Raw genomic sequence first — 20,316 nt, 5'->3', positions numbered from 1 at the left:
CATTAGAATGAAATAAAATATTGTGATTTTAGGTGATCAAATGTAACTGTAACAAATTTCAAGTTCAGGGAACAAGGAGGTGGGAACCAGCAAAGGTTAAACGTAACTTTAATCATAAAATAAACAAAAACTACTAAATGAAAGGAACAGCAGCAACCAACTGCAGCATATAAGCATAATAAAAGCTCCGGAGCTCCTCCATGGGACTCGACCAGCTGCCAGGTCACGCCCTGCTTCATACCACAGTAACGTTAATAAAACTTTAATACATTAGCTCATCCATAAACACGATTTCTGCCTGAGTCCCGTCAGATTGCTTTCCATCGGCTATGGAGGTGAAGACGACACCTCCCATGATTCCACTCTCATTAATGCTATAATGGAGCTGTTGTGCTCATGGATGAGGCTGAGTATGGGTCTTTTGTATGGCCCTAACAGATTTCGTTAAATATTAAACTATAATCAGCATGACTTAATGAGTCACCCAGATACATCCAGATCATTTCCATGCTGATTGATACTCCAGAAACACGACAGTGCCCCAGACAAGACACAGAATTCCAGTAAATGTTTAAGTCCTTATTCATCTACCATGAATCCCAAACTAGATATACATTAAACCTTGTGGCATATGGACTTATCTTGTGAAGCGCTATATCTTTTGGATGGCCTGCTGGATGAGGAGGAAAGGAGTAAGTGATGATTTTTTTTCTCCTCTGTTCAGCATGTTTTAAATTAAGATAACATATGTTGTGCAGAGCATTAGAATGACCTTACAGTACCTGTGAGGCTACATGGTCTGGAATTTAGTTCTCTGTCATGGTGCCAGAATATTTCATTGACAACTGAAAGAACAATGTTATGCACACACCAAAACAACCAAGTATGTTAAGACGTGACTGATAGACTGGCTGCTGATCAAAAATCACTTCATTTCAAATTGAGGATTCTGAATTCTTCAAATTTTCACTCTGAATAAAGCTAAGAAAAAACTCTTAATCTATATTAAAAATGTCTAAATATTCTTAGGCCTCTAAAGTCTGACATAAATACTGTATATCTATATATGTTATGTGTACTGTATATACTGTTAGTACCTGCACATGGGTTATGGAAGACCATGGTTTGAGTGGTGGTTTCTTGTCTTGCTGGAGCTACAGTAAGCAGCCTGTCTTCCTCACTAACTCTGTTGTCTTCCTCCTGGTTCTCTGTTAGAAAGAGAGAGAAAAGAGTGAAATCTCACAGGGATGAGTCATTCCTTTTCATTTTGCATTCTGTCAGATGTTTTTTTTTGGTAAAGGAACTACCAAAAAATGTCTCTCCAACAACTAATCATGACCAGATGAGAAATATGGAAAGTGCTATTTGATTTGTCACATTTGCCAACATATATCTTGCCATTAGAATTCCTAACATTCCAAAAGTCAGCTGAAGATTGCTGTATAGAAGTTATTTGTATTATCATTAGTTCATTCCTGACATGAAATCATGAGGCAAGTTTCAAACTGGAGCAGCACAACGCTATCTCTATCAACACTTCCATGTCACCAGAGACACAAAAACAATATTGACACATGATGACAAATCCATCATGCAGTGGCGTTGTTAGGGTTTGGCTGAATAACCAGGGAAACGGGACAAATAATTACAAACTGCAGTGAATCAGGCAAAGCAAAGATAGTGCCATCACTGTGCTATCTAGTTATCTCTATAGCTCACCCAAAAATGAACTCTGTCATCATTTACTCATCTCATGGACTTGGTATATAAGTGCATGACTCATGTAAACGACTTTTACGATACTTTTGTGGTACTTTATTGTCATTTTGTAGCTAGACAGACCCAGTTCTTGATTTTATAAAAAAAAAAAAACTGTGCAGGATGTTGTTCAAAAATTCATGTTTTAAAAAAATCCCAGAGTTTTGAAATAACATGAAGTGTTGTTTTCCTATGCTCCAACTTGTTATGTTATATAAAGAATGAATATTATTCATTTGGTTCTTTAGAGTTCAAAGGTTTGAAAAATAATATATCAGGATGTTTAATTCACTGACTCATAAAAACCCTCACTAGATAGTTGTATGTACAGGCACGCACCTAAATGCAAAGCCACAGTATACATAGTATTATTTGAGGTCATTCTGAATTCAAATCAGTTCCAAGCAATGTACACACAGTGCAGACAGGATATTGAGCAGGAATTAAGATTAATTCCTCTATTTAATGCAGGGCTGATAGTGTGTGTTTTGAGTGCATAAAGATGAGACTTGCATATGCTAGGTTGTATACATAAGTAGATCTCTGCTCTGAAAGCCTAGGAATAACATAAACCCTGCTGGTTCTCAACAGCCTTTATGCATATCCAAATAGGATATTTTATTGAACTATACCTGCTTAATCTAAAGAGATTAACACATACAAATCTAAATCTATATACAGTATAAAACAAGCAAACAGGTTGTTCTTTTTATACTGAGTCATCAGAACCCAAAGAGGGGCTGATCCTACCTGGCACACAGGTGCGGGCATCCTGCAGGAGTGTGTATCCAGGGTGGCAGGCGCACAGGTAGGAGTCATGAGTGTTGATGCAGGTATGATCGCAGAGCTGTGCAAATCTCTGGCACCTGTCATCATGCTCCAAATCCTCTAGTGAATTAGCTGCAGGATCCACATCCCCAACCGACAGCGCTTGCTTCGAAAACTGACTGTCTGATACTGAGGAAGGGGAGAGATAGTAAGATTAAAGTCGTCAGACAGAGTTAGATCAATCTTTTATATGTGACTCTATGTACATTACTGACATCAGTGCAATATAAGTTGATAAGTTCAATAAACTCAAAACTAATATTTTTGTGTGTGTGTGTGTGTGTAGAACCAAATAGCTTGCATTTTAAGTATAAATGAGCATTAACTTTAGAAAATAGTGATGTAAAGCTTTCTTAGTTTGTCTAAATTGTTTCAGTTTGTTAAGCAAACTGAAAAGGTTATATAGAGTTACTAGTCTAATATACACCTAAACACAACCCAAAGTTCTATATACTCACTAAAATGGAAGAAACTTCAGTGAAGAGAACACTAATCACTCTAATGATGACTTTTACATCAAAATATGATCAAAAACATAACGTAGAGCTAATACATCAGTCAATTCTGAGTATCAAATGTCATTTAAAAAAAAAAAAAAGTCCACATGCTTTGACAAAAACAAGTGCATCATAAGTGATCAAACTGTTAGTTGGGCCTTCACCACCAAAGTGTCACTGACTGGACAAACGCAGCACGTGACCTTGCGCGTCCTCCTCATATCAAGTTTTTTTCTGAGTCAACTTTTCGAACTATAAAGGTAAGAATGACGGTCTCTTTTTCACTCCAATTGTCGCGTTTTTCATCGCCGTTTGACATTTTTCCTATCATTCGCAGAAACAACTGTTTATACATCGCGCGGTGTTTCCGTGACTGCCCAAAGCGCTTGAATATAGGGCACGTGATTGGTTGTCTGTTGCTAAGCATCTAGCTGTAACATTCTAACACCGCATCGTTTCACACAAGTTGGGCACCGCAATGCGGAGTTAAAACCGCGTTTCATAACCCTGGGTAAAAAGCAGTGCTAACCCCGCATCTAAATTACAAGTGAGAAACGTTCCTTTACCCGGGGTTAAAAGCGGTGTTTAGAACGACGATAACCCGGGGTTAAGCGCAGTGTGAAATGCCCTTCCGCAAGACGGCGCTTGCAGTTTTGTTTATTAACCACTAGAGCGGTTACAGAGTGCTCATACTATTTATTGATTGCATTTTTTTAAAAAGTAATGTCAACTTTTTCTACAGTTCAATCAACCTTTAAAATTGGTCTGACAAAATGGAAGTGAATTATAATCTCTCAATATCGGCGGACAGTATTGACAATTCTCAACAAAATGACTTAATGATATAACATAATATGACAATATAAACACGTACACATTTCAATCATTATTTTTAACAACATTTCAAAATAAAAAGTAGTTTTTATTGGGATGCTGCCACTTGATGTGAACCTAAACTAAACTTCCCATGTCATAAATTGACTTATTTTGAGAGACTTACTGGCTTTGACTCACAGAAAGCATTTGATCTGAAGGGCCCTTTGAAGCAGTTATTTTTGAGCACTTGTGTCTGGAAAGACACTACAACAACAGATGCTATGATTGTTTTCCCTTCAAAGTGCCCTGAGTAGTTATCATTTATGCCATCTGCAATGTCCTGACACTCTTAAGGGTCTACAAGGGCCCTCTCTATGATATTATTTCCTGTTTTATAGGAGGTTGTTTGTCACATGATGGCTTTCACACTGACTTTTGAGAAAGTGATTAGAAGTTTTTTTTTTTTAAATATCAGTAACATGTTAACAAAACTGTTTCATTACTTTTTCAAGAAATAAAAATGAAATATTAATAATAATAAAGAATTTTAGCCTTTTTTTCCTTCAGTACAATCCAAGGATGACCTTGACATTTTTCACTTAATGCCCCAAAAAATATAAAAATGCATATTCTGAAATATATTCTATAGAGGTGTATTCAAGACATTGGGTCTTATTCGTAAAACAGTACGAAGAACGAATGTCTGTGTAAACATAAAAAGTTATTTAAAGTAAGAATGGTTTTACAAATATTATCTGGACATAAAGAAATTGAGCATCACACCATATGAATTTCAATTTATTTTCTTACTAATATGCTGATTAGCCAATTTTTTTTCTCAACTGAAGATTTTTTTTTAATAACACATTTCACTAGTGTCTCTAATGAATGTTTTTATTACAGTGCTTCTCAAGGATAAACCAGATGTCAACCAGAACGACACGGCAATGACGACTACTCGTACGTAAACATAATGCATATTAAAGCAACACTCCAGTCAACATCTGTCAATCCACCACTGCCAGCTGTTCCTGCCACGCCCTCTGTGTCCTCCATCTGCCAATCACCTCCTGTCAATCCCAAATCGACAGTCACTGAATTCTACACCACAACTGATGGAGTTAATGAACAGGCTTTCCAACATCATGCACCAATTTGGCAAGGCGTTCGACTGACTTGGCAATTAACGTCTGACTAAACATAATAAACAGACTCGGCTTCACCTTACACAGCGCACTGGTGTAAAGTAAATATTTCTCACAGTCATTAACTGAATGTAAATGCAATGGAGGGAGAAAGAGATTAAACATTTCCGCTATAATTAATCACGTTACGGGTGTGAGGTGGCAGGGGGCCTGAGAAAGCATCCCTCATGGAAATAATTACCTCTCAACCGTTTTTGTATCGCTTACACCTTTGATGCAACCGAGAGGGCTTACATAGTTAGCAATAGTCTCCTTAAAAAGAGAAAGAAAAGGCATCTCTGTGGGTACCTCTATGGAGGCAATTTAATTGGACCTATTTTAGAGTTCCATCATCTGTGTGTGCACCACGAAAAGGAAATAAACCATCCCTAATGTACTGACACGGCTACAGCTAATCTCACCTTGCCTCAGGATATCAGGTAGACTCCTCAGGGCAAGCAAGGCACTGGGCCAAAGGAATGAGACATTTGAGACATAGCAAGAGGTAAAGTCTGGGTTTTATGTCTCATTCAAAGGAACAATGACCTGGGTCTATTGACTAGGGTTTTGCTGATAACTGTAAGAGTGCTAGTTGAGCAATGAATGTCTGCCATTACACTGATATGGCACTACGGCTCTCAGGGTGATAGAATAAAAACCAGGTTGTGAAGTGTTGAAAAACTTTATTCAGTTATAAGCCACAAACAGGTTTAATGCATTTAATTAAATTGAGTAAAATTTTCCAACACACAATGTATTTTTCTCTGATAAAGTCTATTTCAAAACAGTTGTAAAAAATTACAACTTAATTATATTACATATTTTAATGCAAATTCTTTGATTTTTACCAGTTTTAGGTTATATATATATATATTTTTTTATATTACATGTAATTTGACAAAAAATAAACTACTTTAATTTAGTAGAATACTAAATTAAATTGAAGGATTAGTTCATTTCATAATAAAAATTTCCTGACAATTTACTCACCCCCATGTCATCCAAGATGTTCATGTCTTTCTTTCTTCAGTCGAAAAGAAATTATGTTTTTTGAGGAAAACATTCCAGGATTTTTCTCCATATGGTGGACTTCAAATGGGTTCAGTGTGTTGAAGGTCCAAACTGCAGTTTCAGTGCAGCTTCAAAGGGCTCTACATGATCCCAGGGTCTTATCTAGCAAAACGATCGGCCATTTTCTAAAAAAAAAAAAAAAAATTCATATATTTTTTAACCACAAATGCTCGTCTTGCAGTACTCTGCGATCCTCCACGCATGACATAATCATGTTAGAAAGGTCACGCGTGACGTAGGCGGAAAATCTCTTTTTCTCCTCCAACTTCAAAATCGTCCGATATCGTTGTTTTACTTTTTTTTTTTGTAAAGGGCATTTGGCTTAATCTTTGCACGTTCGCTTTGTAGACACTGAATCAGTACTTCCACCTACGTCATGTGTGACCTTCGTAATCGTTTTGCTAGATAAGACCCTTATTCCTCATCTGGGATCGTGTAGAGCCCTTTGAAGCTGCACTGAAACTGCAATTTGGACCTTCAACCTGTTGTACCCCACTGAAGTCCACTATATGGAGAAAAATCCTGGAATGTTTTCCTCAAATATCTTAATTTCTTTTCGACTGAAGAAAGAAAGACATAAACATCTTGGATGACATGGGGATGTGTAAATTTTCATTCGGAAATGAACTAATCCTTTAACTACACAGGCAGACAATGTGGATCTGGATTTCTGTATTTTCGCCAGTGAATGTTATTTATGTATTCCAAATACATAAGGATTAATTAAACATCCATTTTCCAAATTTAAATTGATTTCACTCATTGAAATCAGGTTAAGACAAAAGAAATGTGTTGCATTACCTCATTTTAATAAATTCAATTTAAAAAGCAGCAAAAACTCATTTTGGAGTGTACACAGTCTATTTCTAAACTAATATCAGTTCTTATCCCAGTGTAAACATATAGCATGATTCAAAAAAGAGAACAATGTTTCCAAGCAAATCCTGCCAAAATCAGTGAAATTAGTCAGCTGAAACATTTGAGACAGGAGGAAAGTTTGCTGGCACGGGCAGAGAGACAACAGCCTGCTTTGCCATCTGCTTCTGATTCAGCCCAGCTTGCCAGCATCTTTGTGCGTTATTCTGAACGGTAATGTGACACCTGACCAATCAGCTTTGGGCATCTTTCTTTCCTCTGATCCATCAATGTCAACCTCTCGGCCAGCAGTGTGACGAACTTGAACGTGAAACTGAATGCCAAGACACAGCCAGACTTCAGACACTTCCAAATATGATCCAGGCTTCAAAAACAAACAAGCAAAATCACGACTTAGGCTCTGATGTTAATATGAAGACATAAACTCAAAAGTCACTGGGATGAAGAGATAACTGGGACAAATGCAGCTCAAAACTGAGACATTCCAGGTCCTCATGTGGTTTCACATCATATGGTGTGTCTCCATCACAACGCTTTCTTGGCATGACAGCCCGTCTAGATCTGTTCGTCAAAATAAAATATGAACTCTCACTCACCCCAGAGCCCAGCCACTGGAAATCAGCCATACACTACAGGTTACACATTGCCAACCATGAGTAAATTCTGCTGTAAGAACAAAACTCAAGGTTGTGTAAAAGAATTTCACCTCTCTTAGGAAGAGCAGTCGGTTGAGGTCTCTGTTTTTTCTTGATCGTGGGCAGAGCAAGACCTTCCTCGCCCTCCTCGCAGCACATGAGGAAGACGTGTCCACATGGATAGCTCAGGTGCTGATGTGCTTCACAACCTTTACCTTCATTTCGCAAACGCAGACCAAGCGCACAGCAGTTACAGCAGTCCTATATGAAACGGCAAGAAAGAGATCGAAAACATTTTTTTTTTCACATGACTAACCAGTCATGATTTGACTGTTGAGCAACATGTAATTGTCTAGCATCAAGTCATTTCCACACTGAAAGCAAAAATGATGTATAATGTTACACAAACACAGCCAATCAGAATATTTTGGAGGTGTAACATGTATACACTACCATTCAACTTTATTTTAACACATTTATTATTACTAAAATTGATAAAAATTATTATTTTTTTAAATGAATACTTTTATTCAGCAAAGACCCATTAAACTGATCAAAAATGAAAGAAAATACATTTATAATGTAACATAAGATATTTATTTCAAATAAATGCTGCATGTTCGTTTGAACTTTAAGATTCCTGAAAAAAATGTATCAGTTTCCACAAAAATACTAAGCAGATCAACTGTTATCAACAGTGATAATATGTTAGAAATGTTTCTTGAGCACCAAATCAGCATATTAGAATGATTTCTGAAAGATCATGTGAGACTGCTGAAAATTCAGCTTTGCCATCATGGGAATAAATGACAAAAATATATTAAAATAGAAAACATATATATTTTAAATTGTATTAATATTTCACAATATCACTGTTTTTACTGTATTTTTGATTAAATAAATGCAGCCTTGGTGAGCATACGAGACCTATTTTAAAAACATTAAAAAAAAAAAATTACTGACCCCAATCTTTTGAACAGAAGTGTAATTATGACGACCAAGGGAATTTCACTGTGGGCGGGGCTACCCAGCTTAAATTAGAAACCAAACAATTAAAAAAATGCCCTGCTGCTTATTGTGTTCCCAGCTTGTTAAGACAAAAATGTTTGTTTTTGTCATGTTGGGCCTGATTAGCACATCTCCAGCCTTTTACATGACTAGAGAGTATTCAGTAAATAATTTTGAATTGCCAAAATTAGACATACAGAATACCAAAGAGATTATGCATCATTTGTATTTTTCTAGTTTATGGACTTTTTGTGGACTGTTGGAAAACAGTCATTATGTTTTAGTCTGTTTGCCACTAGTTAAGATCTTACCATTTGGGAATCTTCTCCGCAGAGTGGGCTGTTTCCCTCGCAGGCATGTCCAGCCTTTGCTGCATTCATGCCAGCCTGACACCTGCTCTCTCTCAGAGCACCTGAACAGCACTGCTTCTGGACAACACTTCAACAAAGCAAAAAAAAAAAAAAAACATTTAACATAATTTAATACCCGTTTCTAAAATCAAGGCTGTCAACACCTTTCTCATCAGATTTACTTGTTGTTTAGAGCAGAGGTTTTCAAACTGGGGTCTAAGGACCCCCAGAGGACAGCAAAGATTTTCAGAAAAACAGTGTAAAAAAAGAAAAGAAATGCAGTACTGTTCAAAATTTGGGGTCTGTAATTTCTTAAATACCTTTTAAAACATAAAAAAATGTTTCTTGAGCACCAAATCAACACATTAGAAGGATTTTTGATGGATCATGAGACACTGAAGACTAAAGTAATGGCTGCTGAAAATTCACAATTTGTTATAATATTTTACAATATTAATGTTTTTTATTGTATTTTTGATCAGATAAACGCAGCCTTGGTGAGCATAAAAGACATCTTTCAAAAGCATAAAATCTTATAGACCCTACAAACTTTTGAACAGTATATTAATATATTATATTATATTCACAATTAATCTCTTTTTTATTCTATTGACAGCCATAATTTTATGTTTCTCTTCAGGCTTATACATTTAATTGTGAGTAGAATAAATGCATTGTAAACTTCATAGAAACGTAATATATTTACAGAAAATATTTTTTTATAGTAAAAACTGGTTGTTTATACTTGAAAATATATAGCTGTCTTTTATATGTATGGAAGGGTGTCCCTTATTTATATCCTTATCATATTTAGAGGTCCATCGCACCACAAAGGTCGAAAACCTCTGGTTTAGAAGGACATACCATGCTTTGGAAACTACTGGTTGCAACTGGACAATAAGCAGCAGCCTTTCACATTTCATTTGCATACAGAAAAAATTATTGTCGACTATTCTCACTCACTCTGCTTCCTGCTTGACTGATTGCTCAAGGAAGTTGTACAGAGCAGCATGTATCCAAAAATCTGAAATGGTCAGCCAGCTTACCCACACACAGAGCTGAGGTCTTCTGTTTTGACAGGCATATGGTTGCAGTGCTGGTTCTCTTCAGACCATTTCTGCCCAGCCACACAACAGCTCTCCACCAATCCTGGAGGTAAAAGCACAGAGAGTACAACCATCTCACACATCAGTTTTATCTTACATAAACCAGACAAAAGAATAGAGAGTTTACAGCGAAAGGTTTTCTGACAAGAAAAGGGCAGAGAGGCAGACAAGAAACCGAGCATTGATAGAGCCCCAGAGGCGAGACAGACATGAAGACCAACTCGGATCCATAGAAAAAGCATAAAAGATGTAATCTGCAGCCTTTGTATAGAGGAAAACAGAGAGACTGACTCAAAGAGTTGATGGGACACAGTCATGGTTTGTACATCATCATAGGCGTCATTAGCACAAACTAACTCAGCCTTGCAATATTTGACTTTAAAAAGCACCAGTTTTGATAAGCCGGCTATTGAAAGCAAATTTGAGGAGCATATCCGCCTGATCTTTTCAACAAATCGTGATACAAAAGAAACAAGAATTTAGTAATGACTCATTTCAAACACTTGACATTTTCAATTACTCATCCCTCACTGCGAATGAAGGCCCGAATTAAATTCAAATGGTACAAAATCAGCTTGTGGGAATGATGGATGAAAACCATATAAATATAGTCAGAAAATATGACTTTTCTATTCAGACATGCTGTGAAACAGCTAAATGAATTTTATATGATTGAATCCCATTACTTCTACGAGTGTAGAGAGTATAGAAATGTAAGGGGTATGAAGGGTAACTTTATATCAGACTCTAATTATATCAGACTCTAATAGGGTAATAATAAAGGCTGCTTAGGTGTGAGTCTTAAGGCCCTTTCATACCAAACGCTAATATTCAGTGCTAATGTTTGGTGCGAACAATACTTTGAATAGAAAAAATGATTCCCATGGAGTTGTTCAATCCGGGAGCGAACATTCACCTGCAAAAGGAGAATAAAACTAGGCTAGTTGTCATACTAGGAATTTATTAAGACTATTTTTGCTAATTTATCAATTGCTTTGTGTCATAATTGTTTATACACTGCCCTCCAAAAGTTTGGAAATGCCCTAGAAAAGTGGGGTTTTGGACAATATTGGCATTAATCCTTTTTAATTTGTGATAATTTTGCACTGATAAGGAACAACACAAACTACGAAAACATATTTTATTACATAAACAGTTTATACATAGAAAAACATTACATTTTTCGATTCATCAAAATATCCACCATTAGCAGCGATCTGACCTAAACTGGGTTCTAATTGGTTCATTGTATTCTAAACTTAATTGGCAATCAATTGTTGAAGCTATTAAGGTGTGCTGACCCAAAAATCTTTTACAAACCTGGGCCAAGTTTAAACCAGTAACCAGGCATCACAGCTGGCAAAGGGGCATGTCTGACTTTGACATGTATATATTGCCATTATTATGTAATCAAAATGAAAATTATTATTGCTGGTCTTCAATGATAATGTCAAGTTACTTTAATGTATTTGCACCAAAAAATGATAAGGATTTATGCTGATATCGTCCAAAACCACACTTTGCCAGGGGTGTTTCCAAACTTTTGGAGTGCAGTGTATATTATGCTGAAAAGCCTGTAAGATTTTCTTTTACAAAGGTAAGTTCCATTGTGACATGTATATAGAGGGGCATGTCATGTTGTGTCAAATAACAGTGAAAATTCTGAATATCTTTATTGTAGCCAATACTTTAAAGCCGTGGTTCTCAACTGGTTCTGCTTCAGGATACAGATTTTACATTGGACAAATGATGACCAAATCCAGTACCAAAATTGTCATCTTTCCCTGCTGTCTACGATCCAATCAGAACAGACCTTTGACCCTTTTTGTGGCCTCAACCCTCCAGTTGAGACCCACTGCTTTATATGGTATGCGTTTATACAGAAACTGACTTTGAAACTGACAACAAGCCCCCATCTCCTCTATAAGCAGACACATCCATGATCTGTGAATTTACTTGGAGAAGATATGATTGTAAAATCGCTTGAGCAGTGCCATGAGGCCCGAAGCGCTCGGAGATTCCTGGAATGCTTGACAGGGGTCACAAGCTGCAGTTCCAGGTGACTTTTTGAACTTTGTGATAATCTTCCATCTGTACTAAATGTCTCAGAAACAATAGGGCCCCTAAGCTATTTATAGCTAATCAGTGGACAGACATAGAAGTAAACAGAGTGGAACGACTGATTGGCTTTCATGCAACAACTAAAACATACTAATTCAGTCAAATGTGAAATCTGTGCCTGCTGAACTCACAGAAAAAAAAGCTTGCAGAACTGGAGCATTTGTCATTCACACTTCTTTACACCCCTTGTGTGTTCATTTATTAAATATTTTGGCTAATTTGATTATGCTAGCAGCTGCCAATAACTGCATAATACTCTCAACTCTGCTTTGCCATTTTAATTTTATATTCCCAAAAATAAAGTCTGCAAATTTTGCCTGGGCTTTTACTTGCAGTACATGTGAACAACAAAGGTTCTGGAATTAATTAAACATCTCAAATACTCATTGTTCTTTCTGATTAAGTCAGACAAGGCATCATCAACAAAAAAGTCACTATAAAAAAATCTAACATGATTTCCAAAGCCCAACGACAAGGGGAAAAAAGGTATCTTTTCTATGCTGTTGGTTGTTTGGTTATTTCCAGTTATTTCCATCAAACATGACTAAGAAGAGATTGATTATAGAAGTTGAGAGATAGGATACTATGACAAATCCCTCAAGTTCCACAAGCAAAACCATAAAAAGGATGAAGAAGCACCATGTGTTCTTAGTTTTCTTTGCACTGAGAGTGCAATGTGTCATACAGCATTTTCACTTTCAATGTGGGCAAAAAATCTTGCCATGCCGCATCTGGTTTATATACTACAATATTTATAGGACATTCTGTAATGGTTAAAAAGAGTTTAAGATTTATCTATAAATATATTCTTCTAAATACAGCAGAGGAAAAACTCATTAGCAAAGTGTCTCCAGAGACGTAGTGTGACCGCTACTCTATTAAAGAACACAAAAACTGACCCCAAGACAAAACAACAGTCGCTTAGCAATCAGCTACAAAAAAACTTCTCTGCATTCCTGTTTAACTTTCACAGCCATAAAACGTGAGTGATGCCCCTTTTTGAGCCTTGAATTGTATTGGGGTTTGTTTATTTGTACAAGGGCATTCAAGTTGTATTCCTCCGTAATTCAGTGTATGTCATTTTTATGATACCATGAAAGCTGGAAAGCTCAAGCGATAATTCATATTGGCTTTGAGTTTCTGCTCATTTTGCTCAAGTGCATCAACTATTAGGAATATGTAGCTCCTAACTACTGGTGAAATAAATGCACTTTTTGAGCTCAGAAAATGTAGCACGAGTCTTTCATTAAGCCCAGACTTATTTCGCATGAAGGCCTTGCGCATTAAGTAAAACAAAGCTAATGTTTAGGCTTTGACTTTATTGAAACATCCTTCTCAAGGATTTTCTTCAAGTATGAGCCTGTTAATTCATTGATCACACTGTTGTTGAGGTCTGTAACACATCCCATGGATAACGCATGGTGATAAATGTTCACATGAAGGGGTGGGCGCTAAAAAGAAGGCTGTTGCCATTGCTCTGTTAGATCATCATTAGGTCATCTGTAAAGCAGATGGTTGCAATACAAAGCGCTCTTCAAAACAGGTCCTCTCTGAGCTCGACAGATTTCGCCTTTTCTTTCACAGATGGTCACAGAACATCTGACAAGGGAGATTTGTGAAAGCCTTGGATCAATTCAGTGAACAGTAGGTTGGTAACAACTAATCAGAAAATACAAAAACATAAAGAAAAATGGCTGTATTCTCAAAAGTAAATGAACGGTACTGATTATTCATTCATCATTTGTAAATTAGAGCAGCTCAGTTTGTAAATCCAGATGAAAATATTTTTTTGTTGTTGCCATTTTTAGCCTTTTAGCCATTTAGCTTTTTAGAATAGCATATAATGTAATATAATATAAAGTAAAACAAAGTTAACTGTGGTTAACATTATTTGAAAACACTTCAATGTTTTGCTCTACATTTTGTTCACATTTGTTGAACAGCGGCTCTTGAGTAATGTCAACCACAGACCTTATGTTACTCATAAATTCAAAACTGCTGTTCTAAAATAATCCATTAAAGATTCCCAAGAGAACTCATGGTAAATTAGCCTAGGTCGACCTACAATTTGACGTCAAGACTGAACAGCTCTGTTGGGTTACACAAATGCTATAATCAGCCACAAACTGCAGATTCAGTCACTCTAATGATCTCATTTTTAATCTTCTCAAAAGCGTTCATGGCCCACTGGCATTCAATGACTTATCTGTGATGACGATCTTAAGGTCATAAGTTGAACTTCAGTTAACCATATGCCCCTTAAACTAGTCATAAAGTCACATTTTGACCTCAAAGCGGCAACTGTCTGAAGTGCTCTTGACGTTGGTTTTTTTTTCCCAAAGCAGACAATGAGAGATCCATTGTTCATTCCCACAGAAAAACAGATGTTAAACAACCAAAATATTTATTCTGTTTTGTTTTAAACTGTTCTATCGAACGGCACAAATCGAATCTTTCCTTCCCAGTTTGAATCAGGAAGTTTAATGTGAATGTAGTTAGAAAGGACAAAATACGGAAGAAACATCATCATTGTGCATGCATCATTATGGTATATTCCATATACAAACAAAGACTGTACATCATCAGCAAGATGGTGTTTTGAGAAAATTGACATTTTTCCTGTTACTTGGACTTTAAACAAGACACTGTGGAACTAAACACTTCTAACTAGACCCAGACACAATCTGCAGACGCTTTTGAGGGAAATCGGTGGAGGTCTTGTGCAATGAATTTAAATAGGGTAAAATAAGTTAAATATATTTGCCAATATGTATTTAATAAACAAACCAGGGGATAGGAGATGAATATAAATTCTGCAGAACTTCCTTATACTTCCTAAGAATGACGACTATTAAAATTATTTAAAAACCTCACTGCGTACCTCTTAGACTAGGACAAAATGTCACTTCACAGGTGACACAATTTAAAATCTGAGCACTCTGCATTGTTGCAACGTCTCAGTCGGTTTTAACAGTGACAAATACACTTCCAAACACTGACTAACTTGCAAAGTACATCTCTTTGAGGGGCATTAAACATTGGTTTCATTTCTGGCTGCATTTCAGCACAGGGCCCCAAATATGCATTTTCCCATGTACTTCTAAATGTGCAGCATACTCGAAGTTGTTTTTTAATAAACAATATCTATGAAGTCAGCGCTTTGAACAAGTGCCTGAAGCTTTTCAATTTTAAGCGTGCATGCCGAGCCGCTCTCCGCTCATGAATGAAAATTGATTTCTTCTAAATTAGTAGACTTATTCTCACATTACCCCTGTTGAGTGGTCTCCATTTTTTGTTTTTCAAAATCAACTAATGGAAAAAGCACTGCACAAATAGGTTTAAGAAAAAAATAACAGTGACAAGGAATGGCTTGCCATGGAAATTAGACATGGACATAATGTAAAACCAATACCATGATATCTTCTGGACATCCCTTTCTCTGCCATCATTATAATAATTGGCATACTCGAAATGACAAATGACGCTCCATTCTTTATCTTATACCTCTGAGCAATTCTCTGACTCTTAATAGTATGAATTCCTTGTTATTCTCATTACTCTAGCCTATGAAAAGCAATATCCCCAATCTAAATTCCTCTCTAAGCAAAAAAATTAAATAGAAAACATTAAAAAAAAAGTTTTTTATATAATATTAAATTATTAAATATTATATGTAAAACATTTTCAGCTGGTTAAAGTTACAAATAAAAGTTCACCTGCTGCCTTAAAGGCCCACTGAAGAGTGTTGGAAGGCGCAGCATTATTCAATGTGTTGACGTAATTTCAACTGAAACGGGAAGACAGGGCGATATATCGAACAGCCCCGCCCCTTTCTTAAAATAGCCAATACCGTTTCATTTATGTTACAGCTTGGCCAGAGCCGTTAGACTCTGTAAAACATCAGTTTCCTTCTAATTTCTAACCATTTCTCCTCCTAATGTCCTTTATATCACTTTATGCAGCGTTCTGTGCAGAATTCAAATGGGATGCATATGATCCGCTTTGTGCTCTCGTGTCTCTGGGCCAGAACAGACAGCTTGCGTTGCGGCGGTTCATGTGACACTAACGCGAAAAAGGAGTTCATTCGTGTCAAAGGAAAGCATATTTACACTGTCTGAATCGTTCTCTATTCTCTATATAGTGCACTATGTGCCATTCACCATGTAGAAACTAGTAAATGACCGATTTCAGTCGAGGCTCCAGCGTCTATTAGAATGTAGGAGGAGGCGGGACTTATTCATAACCTTAAGGCTAACATATTCATACTAAAAGCTAAAAAACTAAAATTTTGATTTCAGGGGGACTTTAAAAATGTGAGTCAACTCAACTAAACATATAAGTTAACTCAACTTGAAGATAACCTTTGTTTTAACTCACAAATAGTCAAGACAATGGATTACTTGAAGTTTAATTTTTAAGAACTTGTAAACTTGAGTTCAAAAATTAAACAAAGTAAAAAAAAGCAAACTGTCTTGACCACTGTTCCTTCCTTGGACCACTTTTGATAGATACTGATCACTGCAGTCCCGGAAAACCCCACAAGAGCTGCAGTTTGGAGATGCTCTGATGCTCTGTCGTCTAGCCATCACAATTTGGCCCTTGACAAACTCGCTCAAATCCTTACGCTTGCCCGTTTTTCCTGCATCTAACACATCAACTTTGAGGACAAAATGTTCACTTGCTGCCTAATATATCCACCCACTAACAGGTGCCGTGATGAAGAGATAACCAGTGTTATTCATTTCACCTGTCAGTGGTCATGATGTTATGCCTGATCGGTGTATATGCACTGTGAACTAACATGAACAAACAATGAACAATTGTTAATAGATGTAAAAATATATTGTTCAAAGTTAGTTCATGTTAACTAATGTAAACAAATGAGCCTTTATTGTAAGTGTTACCACTAAAATAATTCAACCTAATTTATCAATTAAATAAAGTACTTTTTATGCATTCAAAAGCATTTGAGTAGGTCTAATTATTTTCATTAACTTGTTACATAAGCATCATTAGACTGCCCTTTGTTCATGTTAACTCCTATGTGTAAACTTATGTTAAACAGCAATCAGCATTATTGCATTCAGCATCTCCTCCTCTTGTCATTCTTCTGTAAATGACACAATACTCAAGACATCCTTTGATAACTGTACAAAAAGCCTTTAGATGCATAATGCATTTTCCAGGACAATGAACTCCCAGGCTTTGTTTTCAACTATACATAAAGTCTCTTTGTTTAACAAGTCTAATCTCTTGCAGTGACCTGCATCCCCATCCGGTTTTCCGTACTCAGTCAAGTTGTTCACGTCTGGTAATCTATCACTCTCAGGAACACGTCAACACGCTTTTGCGTACAAAGGAACATCCAGGAAAGAGGCTGAGGCGTAGCCGGCATGTGTCAGTGAATTGTGCGTTTCTGCTAATATGAAGTAGCACAAAGAGGAATTAGTCTGGAGTCCTGCATTCCAACACTTGCATTCCAGGTCAAGTAATTTCCTTTTCTGCTAACCGATATCATTGCTAACATCACACAAATGGTTTTTGCACAATGCCCAGTAATAAACTGAATGATTTAAAGAATAAACAAAATTCAAGATATAAAACCCTAATACAGAACTGCTGATAGTGTTGTGAGCTTTGCAAGTCCAAGTCTGACTGGTCAAAGTCCCTCTTCAATGTGTAATGTATAATACAATATATTAAAGAATGTAATTTATTCAATAAAATATTATATAATAGATGTTATTTAAAGTATAAATACACTTTAATATAAAATATAAATTTAAAAAAGTAAGCACATACACATAAAAACAGCAGACAAAGTCATCAACACCATCGGTATGACTCAGCAGATGGATTTACATTACTGTCATAATCAGAATCTTTAACCAATAATCTCTTCATTTCCTGAGAATGATTACTGTCTGCCACAGTGCTGCACCTGCCACAAATGCAACATCCAATAAAATGATTGGATCTGGACAAATCACCAGCCTAAATATTTTCTGAACTATGAACCCCCCCCCCCAAATAATAATAATAATAATAATTCCACTATGATGACTATATTAGTAGTTTATAGAAGTTTCTGCAAGACATTGCAATGTGTCAGTAAGTTTTGTGAAAATATATTTAAAAAAACAAAAAAGACCAAAATTAGTTCTCATATGATTTGTACTGTGACAGACAGATGCAGCTCAAATATCCTCAAAATTCAGAAAAAAACAGTGTGGAAATTGAATAGAAAAAAAGGTTCTTCTCTTTTCTACATTCTTAAAAATTAAGGTTCTTTATTGGCATCAATATTGGCATGGTTCCATGAAGAACTTTTAACATTCACAGAACCTTTCCATTGCCCAGAAGGTTCTCTATATTGTGGAAAAAGGTTAGATTATTAAAATGTTCTTTACACTAAGAAAAAAATGGTTCTTTAGGAACTGTTGACTGAAAGGTTTTTTTGAGGAACCAAAAATGGCTCTTCTATGGCAGTGGTTCCCAAAATTTTTAGAGTGGTGTACCCCGCATCCTTCTTCATACCCCCTCTCTTCCACTTGCCCACTGCATTTACACCTTTTCCAGTAAGGGACTATATTTGCCCCTTTAAACTGCATACTGAACGCATAGTTTGGGAACCACTGTTCTATGGCATCACTGTGAAAACCCCCTTTTGGAAACCCCCTTTTTGAGTGTAGTTTTGGCTTGTCACTGTTCTGTTTTTCTAGGGCAGACTAGCTAAAGAACTAGTGACACACATTATAAATAACAAGGCCTTGTTTCTTTTTGAGTCAGCAGCTGCACTTCTAGCTAAGTAAGAGGAGGTCTAAAGACCAAGGTCAGCCAGACTCTGACAGACTTGTGTGAGCTACTTCTAACATGCTTATACTCAACCTCTTTTGTCTAAACTCTTATATAATAAACAAACCCTTTGTTAGATTATTGATTGTGGAAGATAAGTCCTTGCTAAGAGTGGCATTGTTCCACATTGTTGAGAGAGATCCTTATCTTAATTGCTCTTCAAATTACAATCAACTCCCTATGTTGATTTCTTATGGCATTTAAAGCAGTTGATGAGTGATTTTCCAAAACAGACCTTTCACTCACTAATACACTACAAAAAAATGGTGTTGAAACTTTTCACTCAGAAATTGCTACTAAGGTTATGTTTACACAATGCACTAAAAACAATGTACTAAAAACAGAAAAGTTTTTCCTTTGAGTTTTTTTGCATACAGACAACAATGTCGTTAAAATGACAGCTAAAAATGCTGTATTATGCATGTCAGGCCAGTAGTTGGCGTGCTGGTCTGAAAACAGGATGTGTTCAGGCGCGTTGTTGGCGTGTTGCTATTTTGAGGCAACTGAAATAGACTGCCAACTGAAACCTGGTCTAAAGTCATTTTTTTTTTTTTTTTTTTTTAAATGCGCCTATAGGCGAGAGCACAACACGCGTACACAAACCAACATGCGCAGCAGCACACAAACATGCCAAATATTAAAAATAAAAGGATTACAATGTAAAAGATTATTATTGTGTGCATAAAGATAAAAATGCTTTGGTGGAATCCGGCTTGTCCTTAGATGGTATGCTTGCGCGCACTTTAACCTTGCGCATGAGCAGATCTGTTTCCTCGCTAGAGAAGTGTTCAGTTTTTCCGCTTGCAAATTCCACCATGTAAATAGCGAATCCGCCATGGTGTGAGCGCAACTGGCTTTTAAAAGGGAATGGGAGATGAGACTGGCTTATTGCACATTATGCCCAAAACACACCCATTACTCATTAAGAGAATAGGGACAACCCTTTTAGACCATGCGCCAGGTGCGCCGACCATTTTTTCCCATCGTTAAACGAGCAAAAGTGCACTTGTGCCATGCGCTTTAGACCATGCACTTAGATTGTTAAAATAGCGCCCATAATAGACATGTGCATGATGCCATTTTCACAAATTTGTGTTTTTTGTAGTTTGTACACGAAAACAATAAAAGTATCGTTTCAAAAACTTGCACTTTGAAACCTGTTTTCAAAAGTTTGCGTTTTTTTAATGCCCTCAAAACGCTGTTGTCGTGTA

At 36.5% G+C, this 20,316-nt stretch overlaps 1 protein-coding gene across 1 annotated transcript in view; it reads right to left on the bottom strand.

The window, feature by feature from the left end:
* Nucleotides 1-20,316, bottom strand: part of fbln2 (fibulin 2) — a 55,551-nt gene that overhangs the window by 22,579 nt on the left and 12,656 nt on the right. Inside the window, 5 exon segments of the mRNA XM_051913154.1 lie at nt 1,098-1,208; nt 2,509-2,715; nt 7,737-7,926; nt 8,985-9,111; nt 10,070-10,172. Coding sequence (XP_051769114.1) covers nt 1,098-1,208; nt 2,509-2,715; nt 7,737-7,926; nt 8,985-9,111; nt 10,070-10,172 — 738 coding nt within the window.

The sequence above is a fragment of the Ctenopharyngodon idella genome, chromosome 11 (genome assembly GCF_019924925.1).
Source record: "Ctenopharyngodon idella isolate HZGC_01 chromosome 11, HZGC01, whole genome shotgun sequence".
Lineage (NCBI taxonomy): Eukaryota > Metazoa > Chordata > Actinopteri > Cypriniformes > Xenocyprididae > Ctenopharyngodon > Ctenopharyngodon idella.
The sequence above is the reverse complement of the archived record's forward strand: the minus strand, read 5'-3'. Positions and strand labels throughout refer to the sequence as shown.